The sequence below is a fragment of the Staurois parvus genome, unplaced genomic scaffold (assembly GCF_062004578.1).
Source record: "Staurois parvus isolate SC_StPar_1 unplaced genomic scaffold, SC_StPar_1.0 ptg000287l, whole genome shotgun sequence".
In the NCBI taxonomy this organism is placed as follows: Eukaryota; Metazoa; Chordata; class Amphibia; order Anura; family Ranidae; genus Staurois; species Staurois parvus.
The window spans coordinates 10,360,420-10,373,976 of NW_028318083.1; the positions used below are offsets into that span (position 1 = coordinate 10,360,420).

The 13,557-nt window shown below is 40.5% G+C and overlaps 1 protein-coding gene across 1 annotated transcript in view; it reads left to right on the forward strand.

The window, feature by feature from the left end:
- Positions 1 to 13,557, forward strand: part of LOC149458374 (cytidine monophosphate-N-acetylneuraminic acid hydroxylase-like) — a 253,892-nt gene that overhangs the window by 120,081 nt on the left and 120,254 nt on the right. The window contains exon 4 of the mRNA XM_089682231.1: positions 1,177 to 1,286. Within this exon, the coding sequence (XP_089538357.1) occupies positions 1,177 to 1,286 (110 nt within the window). The remainder of the gene's footprint in view (positions 1 to 1,176; positions 1,287 to 13,557) is intronic.

The following is a 13,557-nucleotide window of genomic DNA, read 5'->3' on the forward strand; positions in this document are numbered from 1 at the left end:
CAGATCTGTGCACTTAGAATCAATTCATTGGTATCTAAAAATGCTTGGAAGGAGGTTTCTGCTGCACATGTGCAGCAAAGAGGGAAAGGAATCCAGTGTTTGAAGTTTAGTAGAATTAGGCCTCATTTACACAGGTGTACCGATCTGTACACCCATGAATGGAACTGGAAAGATGTACACTATGGGATGTGCTTAGAGATCTGTGCAGGCCCATGCAGCTAATATTGGCTGTCATTGGTTTTACCAGGTTGTCTGCATGGGGGTGTATGATATATCTGTGCATGCTGCACGGGAGGAAGATGCTTTTTCACATAGGTGTACAGATCAGTACACCTGTGTGAATGAAGTCTAGACAAAAATGGAGGCGCATCTCAATATTTGTTTAATAATATTTGCACTGAAGTTCCACTTTAACAGACCTGGTGTTGGTTCAACTCAGAATACAACTATAATATGATCATGTAATGCATGTATTTCTAAAAAATTACTTTTTTGAGCTGTTTTATGGAAACCACCATGGTTTTATGATTAGAGAAAGAGGCATTTGTATCATTACTTCTCCTAAAGAAATATGTTTCAATGAGAGGGGATTGGATGTTCCATTTGTGGCAAAAGTGAGTAGGTTTTCTATCAAACATCAGGAAAAGATTACTATCATATACAGTTTCCTATAGATGCTAGAACCATATTATTCAGCACTTGCTATTTTGTCAGGACTAAACAATCTAGCTGTCAATGGTCATCATTCCTATCTGTAGTGTAGGGAAGCCAAGAACAAATAGCGAACTAGGTGTGTTACGTTCACATTTTCTGACAAGGAACAATCTGACGAAAACAGACTGGAGAGAGTGATGAGCTCATCAGTGTGCTGTTTTACTGTCCTGTAACATACTGTGACCAAACTGTACTACCTAAGTGTGGTGGAGAAAAAAACTGTTAAAAAAGACAGCTCTAATGTCTGGAATGCATCGCAAAGTGCCATTAAAATCTCAAAAATAATTTTCAGAATTCTATTAAAAAACTGTGACTGAGCTAGGGTATTGGCAAGGAGTACTAGAAAAATATAGTTAATAATGTATATTATTCAGTAAAATTTACAAATTACATTACAATTTATTACTTGCTCACTTGGAATTATTTAAATATCTGCATTAATTTACATATATTTTTGTACAGTCATTGAAAAAGACGAAGACAATGGTCTTTCACTTGTAGAACTGAATCCTCCAAATCCATGGGACTCAGATCCAAAAATTCCAATAGACTTGAGAGCAGGCGAGCTACAGGTATGCTTGTAGTTTATTTTATTTTAATTATTACCATTTTAGGAATGTTCATGGAACTGTATCTGTCTGTGCTGTTCTATTGCATGTGTGAAAGGTTCAGTGTTCAGTGTCAGAGTGTATTTTTTTATGCATTTTACTGTTTATAGCATTCACATGTAACTCTGCTCCTGTAGGAGCCGCAGTAATTAAGTCCAGGTCCTCCCCAAATACCTTGCCCCGTAGCTAGGCACATAGACTCATTCAAAGGTAAAGGTAATTATGGTCACACTAAATAAAACAAATACCCAATTTCCAACCAAGTGAAAAAATACAATTATAATTAAAGTCCTTCCAAAGTTCTCCTTAAACCCTGATGGAGTCTTCTTAAGTACATCAGTTCTTAGTGATCCTTTAATCTCCAATACTCCTCAAAGCAATGAGTCTTCTTTTACCCTCAGTACCTCGAAATAAACTAAACATAGTGCATTATCCTTAAACTCAAATATAAATAGTGCGTGTGCATCCAAATGTTCACAAAACCAGTGTCTCAGTGATCACATGTACATCCAGTGATTGGGGTTCCTCCCCTTATCCAAACTGAGTAGGAACTTGCTTGTGTAATAAACACTTCTCCATATACTGTAAGTGCCACGCCATACAACAATGAGTGATCAAACAATGCAATCAAATTGTGTGACACCTGCCAATCAATTCTAGGTGATTTTCATGAGGCTGCTTATGTAAGGGAGGTCTGTCACCCATTTGCAATAGCCCAGTGGAAGTCACGAGACACACGTGACGTAACGCGTAGGCGTGCGGTGATGTACTTCTGGTCGGACGCCATCTTTGTGCACCCATTCAGCTACACCCATTGTGAAGGGAAATATCTGTTTATGCTGTTCACAAGAAGGAGGATTATGTGAGTGCATATCCTATTACCCACACTAATTAATAAAAGCAGTATTACACTATTTGGAGCTTCTGCTTATATATGCATGTAGATATATTGATTTGTGTTTTTCATTGTTTTATTGAGTATTTGCACGAAATGTGATGTGTTTTTTCACATATTGATTTAGTGGGTTGGTTCATTTTCTATATATGTTACATGTACATGCGTTTTGATACTTTATGTGGGGTATTTTTTTTTGAGAAATTTGAAGCACCTATAGTAGTCCTATCATTGGATTACTCACGGTCACGTGAAAATTGGACATTCAGTCCAGATTAGTGTGAATGTTGTGTGGTTGGTTTTCTATGCACATATACTGCGTTTAGGCATCATTATCAGCTTATGAATGTTCCTTTTTTCACTTATATAGTTGGCATTTATCCCCTGCACTATAATATCACTTTATTTGTGTATTCATTTTATTTGTTTTATTGTGGATATTTACATGCGTTTATGAGTTTATTTTTTGCAGGTTTAGGGTTTATTCATAGGTAGCAGCGCCACATCATTGCCTTTTTCATTATTTGATTTATCATCTGGTATATGATTGGATGTTGGCAGCTTCATTTGATCTTCTTAGTATAGGCTTAGTAGTGCAGGAGGTTTACACTTTGTATTTGCCAATCAATGTACCTTACCAAATAGACAGGTAGTGCAGGCTTTGATACAGACAAATTATCTTGCTCCAGGATCCTTCTGACACTGTGGAGTCAGTTATTCTTCATGTAATGTGAATCTGTGCCCCAACAAACATCAGCAAGTGATCAAGTAACACATGTGATATAATAATAAATGTGACACCTGTCAACCCATATCCTTACCAAATTGACAGGTAATGCAAGCTTTAACTTAGACCGGGTTGCTGTTCCAGGTTTTAAGTACCAAACTCCAAAATCAGTGATGTAAATATCCAAAATCAATGTAAAAGATCATCGTGCAGAAGCTCCTTAAAATTTGCAAAAGACTTTATTCAAAAGCACTTACATAATATGCAGAGCATAAAGGAGCAGTGAAGATAGCCTTTGCGACACTTCGATGAAGTGACGTCAGACGTTATCGGAAGTATCCCGGAGGCCATTGTGGATGACGTCTGGACTTCCCATTGAGAACAGTGAGCTATAAGGCTATCTTTACTGCTGCATTTACTCCGCAAAAGGCTATTTTCACTGCTGCATTAACTCTGTATATTATGTAAGCGCTTTTGAATAAAGTCTTGTACAAATTTTAAGGAGCTAGGTAAGTTGAGCTAGAGATTTTTCTTTGTTGTTGTATGACAAAGATGCAGCCTGCAGTATCTCAAGAGGAGAACAGAAAACACATGTGGCTCACTTGCTCATTTCAAGTTTAATGTGAGCTTGTGATTTGTTAGTCTCCTGAAGTCACACTACAAATCATTAGAGCTCTCTCTAGCTACAGCCTAGTAATAGTAATTATTGGGAGATGTATTCATTTACTTACTACGAATGCATAAAAATTTATTGTATTAGATGTTTAGGAAGAGAGTGTCAGGAGCACAGAGGGAAGGGACATCAGGCAGGGAGATACAATTACCACATGCATGAGGGGACACAGGATTGTTCACCAAACCTGCAGCACATGAATGGTGCCTGTTAGCTGCAAAAGGCCCACAATCCTTTTTCTTCTCGCTCTTCATTTTCCACCAGTTCCCCCGTTCACAAGAATCTCCATCTGCACCTGCCACAACATCTGCCACCATTTTAACTGTGAAGGTCACCCCTGCCCTCAACCAGCATGTGGAGGGTTAAGTCTCTGTGTTGTTAAAGCTTGCAGGGCCCAGGTGCCCACAGACACATGGACCAGCAAGAATGGACAGAGAGGCATCTCCTTCGTGGTACACTGAATAAACCTGTTGAGAGTAAGGAATGATGCAATATGGGGCACATTAATAGAGCCAATGCCAATCATTCAACTTGGTGATGGTGACTTGTGATGAACAAAGCATACTCAGGTTTTGGTTCAGTGAACATTATCATTATTGAAATGAATGGGGACCAAATATTAATTTTCAGTAATGGCCATTTTATAAGCTAAAAATCATGAGATTGACAAAGAAAGGGCATGGGGGCCAGGCCCTGACCTAGAAGTAAAAAAACTTTTTTTAGAGTTATTGCTCATCACGAAGAGGTAACTTCAATGGTTTAAAAGGAAACTGAAAAAAATAATTTCTTTAAATAGTATGCTTGGGGTATGCCTGAAAGCTGTAGGGGGAATTATATTAGATTTTGACTCTCATGGAAAGTGTCAGAGATAACATAATGTTAACATTACATAAATTGCATGTCTATTAAATATTTTATTTAATTTAAAAAAACCTTTTTTTTTCATTTATTATGTCACCGTTACAAGGCCGCAATGCAGGAGCCACAAGCTAGAAAAACTGAACTAATTGGCTGAACATTAGAAATAAGATCAAGGTTCAGACCACATTTTGCCTGTAAGGCTGGGATAGTTTGAAAAAAAAAAAACAACATGGATTCTTCCCCCCCCCCCCAATTCACACCAGGCCCTTAAGAACTAGTATGAATCGTAAGAGGGACCCCACATAAAAAAAAATGAAAAAACAGCATGAGGCCACCCAAATTCTATTCCAGACCCTTAGGATCTGCCCACTAAGTGGGATGACATCACAGTTTATAACTTCACCTTATGTTATGTCCCAAGGACTTCACCAGAGGTGTGTCATTGGGACACACAAGACTGGTTTCACTTTAATGATCTGCAAATACAGTTTTCTGACTGATTCACAGCCATGAAAATACGTGGCCCCTGCACATGGTTGACACGCAAATTCCTGGAGCTTTCCATATTTAAAAAAAAAGTTTCTATGGAAAGCACTAAGATCCTATTGTGTTTTATTAAGCCTGAGATGGAGTAAAAGATGGAGAACAACTAGATCACACTAATCACACCTCCTTGTATAGCCCTTTAACCAAGGGTTAGAGGCATTCTTAAACATTAGTGCGCTACAGTATTAATAAGGCAATATGTAATATGCAATTTCCCTATCACTCCTGTAGCTTAAGAGGTCACACATTTGTGGTGAGCGCATACCCATAAGGCACAAGTGATGAAAGAAATTCACAGAGGTGCATTGTTTGGGATACATGGTAAAGACATACCTCTGAGTAAGGTATGTTTTTGAAAGGGGATTTGAATTTTGAAATTTGTATTGCACAGTGTGTTTGAATCTTTTGTCAGCACATATACTTGAAGATCTACACTGAGGATTGTATGGTTATAAAAGGGACTACCCACTATATATGAAGATCTGCGGAGTGAGGTATGATTTTAAGAGGAGTGTGAATTCTACTGGTTTTTATATACACAAGCATATAGAATTTTATCTTTAATTGTAATATCATTATTTTGCTATTATTTTATGGTTTGTATATATGTGGATTATATGAATTGATATGAAGATTAAGTAATAGCACTGTAAAGCTCTGTATTATTTAGTTTTATGTGTAAATCACATTATGTGCTAGCAAGCTCTCAGCTGCGGGAGGGGACTGGTTTTAGCTGCATGGGAATAGCTGGTTAATTTTGCCTGTGTTGCCTATGGACAATATTGTGTACCAACATTTGTCGCTGTTTTAAGGCTGTGCACAATTTTAATACTTATCAAAGTATTACCCTACTAAAAATAAGGTAATATATTGCATTTATGTACACTAAAATTAACTTTGGTGTACTTTTTACTGAAAATATGTGTAGCAATACCCTCGCTTGGGCAGCTGTTTTGTTTCCCAGGTTCTTTCTGCCAGTGCAGCTCAGCCAGGCAAAGAGCAAAATTGCCAAAGCATAGGAGTGATCAACCCACTGACCACCCCAGGCCCCCATGCTTGGGCATATATGTTCATTTTTAACTGCGGATGAAAAATCTCATCCAAAAGCGCTGCACACATTGATGTATATTCTGAGAGCAAAACCCTATTGCTGTCAGAATAAACAGATCAGTGCTGCAGCTGAATGGCATTCCAGCAAAGAAAACGGCAATGGTTAACAATAAAACAGTAACTCAATAAAACAACTTTTTTTATTGAAATATGTGCCAAAAAATATTGTAAAATATATATGCCGAAGCATAGGAGCGATCCACCCACTGGTCACCCCAAGCCCCCATGCTTGGACATATATGTTCTTTTTTAACTGCAGATAAAAAATCTCATCCAACAGGGCTGCACACACTGACGTATACTCTGAGAGGAAGACTCTGTTGCTGTCAGAATAAACAGAATGGTGCTGCAGCTGAATGGCATTCCTCCAAAGAAAAGAGCAATGGTTGACAATAAAACAGTAACTCAATAAAACAACTTTTTTATTGAAATCTGTGCAAAAAATATTATACTATATATATGCCGAAGCAAAGGAGCGATCCACTAACTGGTCACCTCAGGCCCCCATGCTTGGGCATATATGTTCTTTTTTTAATTGCGAATGAAAAATCTCAGTAACTCAATAAAGCGACAACTATTTTTGTTTTGTATTAATTTATTTGTTTATTTATTTTACTTATTTATTTATTTTTAACTTTTTTAACTTTTTGTTAAAACTGTAACCTCCCAGATGTTAAGGTCTCTCAAAATGCTATAGCCAGTTTCCTGACTACCTAACATTTTTCGAGACCCTGTGTATATACAGTATCTCACAGAAATGAGTACACCCCTCACATTTTTGTAAATATTTTATTCTACCTTTTCATGTGACAACACTGAAGAAATTACACTTTGCTACAATGTAAAGTAGTGAGTGTACAGCTTGTACAACAGTGTAAATTTGCTGTCCCCTCAAAATAACTCAACACACAGACATTAATGTCTAAACCGCTGACAACAAAAGTGAGTACACCCCTAAGTGAAAATGTCCAAATTGGACCCAATTAGCCATTTTCCGTCCCCGGTTTCATTTACAAAAATGTGAGGGGTGGACTCACTTCTGTGAGATACTGTATGCGCCCTAGACTGTGCCGTGCTTTACCCTATACTAATACTTCACTAGTGTGTGGTAGCAACAGAAGCAGTCCTTGAGGCAGAAACCAGGTTGGCGAGGACAGGAGGGACAAAAAAAAGCGTGTGTCATTCCTAATTCCGTGTCTGCTTCAGACACATCTTTTTTGGGGTGCCTTTTGGGTTAAAGTAGCAAGAATGGCATTGCGAAAATGCCTCTCATGCAGCCAGCTTAATGCATCTGGGTTGGGGGTTTGAGCCGAAGCATCTTCTGGATACAAAAGGGCTGGGATGATCTCTTCCTGGAATTTTAGAAAGGTACCACTTCGTCCAGTTGCTTTGTAAAGCACAAAAGCGTTGTACAGAGCCAATTGAAATAAATATACGGATACTTTTTTTGTACCAGCTTCTGGCTTTACGGAAAACTGAGTACAGCTTCATCATCTGGTCATTGAAGTCCACCCCTCCCATGTTAAGGTTATAGTCGTGGACACAGAGGGGCTTCTCAACAACACCAGCTGCCATGGGAATTTGGATGGTCGTGTGTATGTGAATGGAAGACAGGATGAAAACATCCTGTTTGTCCTTCCACTTCACTGCGAGCAATTCATCACTTTTCAAGCAGGCTTTCTACCCCATTCTAAGACAGGTATTTACAAGCCATTGGGGAAAGCCCCGGCGATTAAGTCACATGGTGCCACATGCGCCAATTCCAAGATTGTACAAATGTCTAAATAGTGGCAAGCTTGTATAAAAATTGTCCATGTATAAGTGGTACCCCATATGAAAAAAGGGTGACACCAAATCTCAAACTATCTTGCCACTGCTCCCCATGTAGTGTGGGCATTCGGGGGGCTCCACATGACTATCTTTTCCCTCGTAAATCCGAACATTACATGTATAGCCTGTTGCCCTCTCACAAGTCTCATACATTTTGACCCCATATCTGGCACGCTTGCTGGGGAGAAATTATTTGAATGCAAGGCAGCCAGAAAAATGAATGAGGGAATCAACGCAGATGTTTTTCTGGGGAGTATACACATCTGCAAATTTCTGGTTAAGGTGATTTATAAGGGGCCAAACTTTGTGAAGCCGATCATATTCAGGGTCACCCCGAGGACGACAGAGTGTGTTATCACTCAGATGCATTAATCGCATTATATTCTCATATCTATGCCTGGCCATGGCAGCAGAGAACACGGCATATGATGAATCGAGTCTGTGGACCAATACAACCGCAATTCATTTTTTTAGTAATGCCCATGATGAGGGTTAGGCCCAAAAAAAATGTAAATTCGGAAACCGTAATGAGTTTCCATGAACTGGTCTGGCAAGGTTTGAATTTGGGTTGGTGGCGATAAATTGTTGTGCATATAAATTGCTTTGATCCACAATCAGCGCATACAGATATTCCGTGAAAAACAGCTCCAAAAATCAAGGGGAGTTGAAAATTTGCTATTTCCACCTGAATTCCACGGTGGGCAGTGAGTGGGGGAAGTACAGGTGCTGCAGAATTTGTGGGCTGTCAATCGGGATTTGCAAGCACATCTGGAAGGATACTAGGAGCTCTATAGGCTTGTGTGTGAATTCTTGGTGGCTACGGGACAATACGTGTGCTCGCCACCGTATCGGCTTGTACTGGACTTATGGGACTCGCCACGTCACCAAGTCATACTGCAGTGCTGGTATTATTATTATACAGGATTTATATGGCACCAACAGTTTGCTCAGCGCTTTACAGTATAACAGGAGACAATACAGCAACAATACAGTTCAATACAAAAGGGTTAGGAGGGCCCTGATCCTGGGAGCTTGCAATCTAAGAGATATGTGAAAGACCAAGATGTACTAGACCGCTGGTGCTCGCCAGTTCACCAAAAGGTAGCGCGGTACTAGTACTGGCACTCTGCTGCATATGAGAGTCCTCAAAATTTACTGACAAGTGCTAACAGAGATCAGGCCTGATTCTGCGAACACTTCGGTTTTGTGTGCAATGTATCAAGTGACAGTGACCTACTGACACTGCACTTGCTGGGGGAGAAGGGGGGGGGGGGTAAGCGTAGGGGCTAAATGCAGGTGCTGGCAGGTGCCGGGGCTGATCCCACTAATGCTGCGTTTTTAGGGACACTATACTAATGTGAACGCTGGTATAGTGCTGATCTGATTAAAGATATTGATCCGTTCAGACACTATACTAGCAGTGGAGGTTTATTGTGCATGAGCGTGTTCCTGGCAGTAAAGGAGTTAAATGTCATGACTGGTGTACTGATGGGCGATCTGACGCCATCTGGGAGGGGCATGAAAACCACGGGAGCACAAATCATGTATGTATGTGTGTGTGTATATATACAGTATATATATATATATATATATATATATATATATATACAATATGCAAAACGAGCGTTAAAACACACAAAAGCACACAAAAATGCACCAATTGTGTGTTTCTATTCTTTTCTATGGGAATAAATGCACTAAAAATGTGCAGATCTGCCCAATTTGAGCTACAAAGGTAGCTCCAAAACTTTTTTGAGGTTCACTCGTTCTGCGTCAGGCGACTTGGAGTGAAGATGTGAACCATCTCCATACAGTAATATTGCTTTTTTTTTTCCCTCTGAGCGTTTTCAAGCTTCGCACTACAAAATGCTCAGGTGTGAATGGGGCCAAAAGATCAGGAAGCAAAAGTCCTCTATTATAATTAACTCTTTGGTGCACAAATTATGTGCAAAGTCCACCATGCATTCATAATATGAGAACAGATGCAGCAGAAGATCTTCACATTAAAGAAATGCTTCTCTAGGTAAATTTTTTCATGTAAGCAGTAACAACTCCGTACCTAGTTTCATTACTCTTATCTTGGCGGTCTTATTTTGGATCTCAGCAGTGCCTACAGATGTAGCTCAGTCCAGCACCTCTATTACAGGTAACAACCTGCAGGCAAAAACCATTCTAGAAGGATGCCCAGGAGGTTTGTTGAAGCTAGACCAGTATTTAAAATTTTAAGTTGAGACCTACTAGCCAGTCACAAAACTTACTGTCCACCAGTTGCCCCACCCAACCTTGCCCAGGTCCACCCCCAACCCTACCCTGGCCCACCCCCAACCACGTCCCCAACCACGCCCCCTTAAAGCTCATGAAATTACATCTTTCTTTAGAATAAAGAGTCCAAAATCTAAAACTGTACACAGTAATGTATATCCCAGCTCCCCTGTACTCCATTATAGTGATATGACCTGTATACAGTATGTATATCCCAGCTCCCCTGTACTCCATTATAGTGATATGACCTGTATACAGTATGTATATCCCAGCTCCCCTGTACTCCATTATAGTGATATGACCTGTATACAGTATGTATATCCCAGCTCCCCTGTACTCCATTATAGTGATATGACGTGTATACAGTAATGTATATCCCAGCTCCCCTGTACTCCATTATAGCGATATGACGTGTATACAGTAATGTATATCCCAGCTCCCCTGTACTCCAATATAGTGATATGACATGTATACAGTAATGTATATCCCAGCTTCCCTGTACTCCATTATAACGATATGACGTGTACACAGTAATGTATATCCCCCCTCCCCTGTACTCCATTATAGTGATATGACATGTATACAGTAATGTATATCCCAGCTCCCCTGTACTCCATTATAGCGATATGACGTGTATACAGTAATGTATATCCCAGCTCCCCTGTACTCCATTATAGCGATATGACGTGTACACAGTAATGTATATCCCAGCTCCCCTGTACTCAATTATAGCGATATGACATGTACACAGTAATGTATATCCCAGCCCCCCTGTACTCCATTATAGCGATATGACATGTACACAGTAATGTATATCCCAGCTCCCCTGTACTCCATTATAGCGATATGACATGTACACAATAATGTATAGCCCAGCTCCCCTGTACTTCATTATAGTGATATGATATGTTGTATACACTACAGTACTTACTCCTAGTCCCTCCGAGTCCCCCATGGCGGTGGAGAGGGTGTCTCCTCTCAGCGGAGCCGAAGAAGCCGGAGACCAGCTCCCCTGTACTACATTATAGTGATATGACGTGTACACAGTAATGTATATCCCAGCTCCCCTGTACTCCATTATAGCGATATGACGTGTACACAGTAATGTATAGCCCAGCTCCCCTGTACTCCATTATAGCGATATGACGTGTACACAGTAATGTATATCCCAGCTCCCCTGTACTTCATTATAGTGATATGATATGTTGTATACACTACAGTACTTACTCCTAGTCCCTCCGAGTCCCCCATGGCGATGGAGAGGGTGTCTCCTCTCAGCGGAGCCAAAGAAGCCGGAGACCAGCTCCCCTGTACTCCATTATAGTGATATGACATGTACACAGTAATGTATATCCCAGCTCCCCTGTACTCCATTATAGTGATATGACATGTATACAGTAATGTATATCCCAGCTCCCCTGTACTCCATTATAGTGATATGACATGTATACAGTAATATATATCCCCCCTCCTCTGTACTCCATTATAGTGATATGACATGTATACAGTACTGTATATCCCAGCTCCCCTGTACTCCATTATAGTGATATGACATGTATACAGTAATGTATATCCCAGCTCCCTTGTACTACATTATAGTGATATGACGTGTGTACAGTAATGTATATCCCAGCTCCCCTGTACTCCATTATAGCGATATGACGTGTGTACAGTAATGTATAGCCCAGCTCCCCTGTACTCCATTATAGCGATATGACGTGTGTACAGTAATGTATAGCCCAGCTCCCCTGTACTCCATTGTAGTGATATGACATGTGTACAGTAATGTATATCCCCCCTCCCCTGTACTCCATTATAGTGATATGACATGTATACAGTAATGTATATCCCAGCTCCCCTGTACTCCATTATAGTGATATGACGTGTATACAGTAATGTATATCCCAGCTCCCCTGTACTCCATTATAGTGATATGACGTGTATACAGTAATGTATATCCCAGCTCCCCTGTACTCCATTATAGTGATATGACGTGTATACAGTAATGTATATCCCAGCTCCCCTGTACTTTGTTATAGTGATATGACATGTTGTATACACTACAGTACTTACTCCTAGTCCCTCCGAGTCCCCCGCGGCGGTGGAGAGGGTGTCTCCACTCAGCGGAGCCGAAGAAACCGGAAGTTGGAAACCGGAACTCGGCTTCACAATGAGGCTTGGTGCGCAGGTGCAGTCGCTCCATGCTTCATCTGTGCTCGCCGCTCGCCACAGAGGAATTTCTCCTAGCATTTGGTGAGCAGGCGAGCGTTTTTTTCAAGCCCTGAGCTAGACCCAACTCATTGATACAGCTCATTAGTGGTTGGACAACCACAAACATCAACTATGATGTATCCCTGACTCAGCTCTCTGAATGTCACAATAGTGTGTGGCAGATGAAACATCACAGCACAACCTACTGATGAAATCTGTGCACTATAGCAAAGATGAAACTTAAGTGCAGGATTAATCTTAAGAGGACACATCCCTACATTAAGAATAAAGATTTTTCAGTGGGACTGTTTGTGTTTTTTGTGTCTATTAAGGTTCTTTGCCGTCTAAGCAAAGGAGCGACTAACCTGTAGTTTATTAATGTGTTTTTACTAAACAAAATGCTATACCTAAAAACTATTACAATTATAGGAATACAATACAATACTGACAGATATACATACAACAAACATTCACAAACACTGCCTGTCTATAAAATAGGAATACATTAAAGTTACTTAACTCCGGCCATAGTGGCTTCACGATCTCCGTAGACAACTAAGGCTCCAGGGTTACTCCACAAGCATTTGCAAAGATCAAGCAATAGCGCCATTCTCAGGTGTAGTTTCTTCTTTGGTCCTGTGAAGTTTCCTCTGGCATATATCTTCCTTGTTGTTATCTCATTATGCTGCCCTCCATCAGCTTATGCTGCTGGTCCTTTTATTTGGAAAGTTTAGGTAGACAATCCCACATGGACATATCCTTTCTCGCTACTTCTTTTATCATAGTCTTCTACGGGTGAAACATTTCTCATTTCAATGTCTAGATCAGGGGAGTAGCTACAGGGGTCACAGGAGTCGCAATTGCAACCCGGCCTCAAACTCCAGGGGGCCTGTGCAGCTCTGCTATACATCTAGAGGTGCATGATGTGGCCAGCGTGCCATGTGAGTGGACATGCTCCTCAGAGCTTCAGCGGCCTCTCCTGTAGATTTTCCTGCCTCCACTGCAACACCACTCCTTGCCCCACCACTCAGCTCTCTTCCCTCTATAGCCCTTCCTTTACCGTTCGGCAGCCTGAGACCCTCCAGTGCTCAATCTGCTGCCATGACCAGGAGAAGGGACT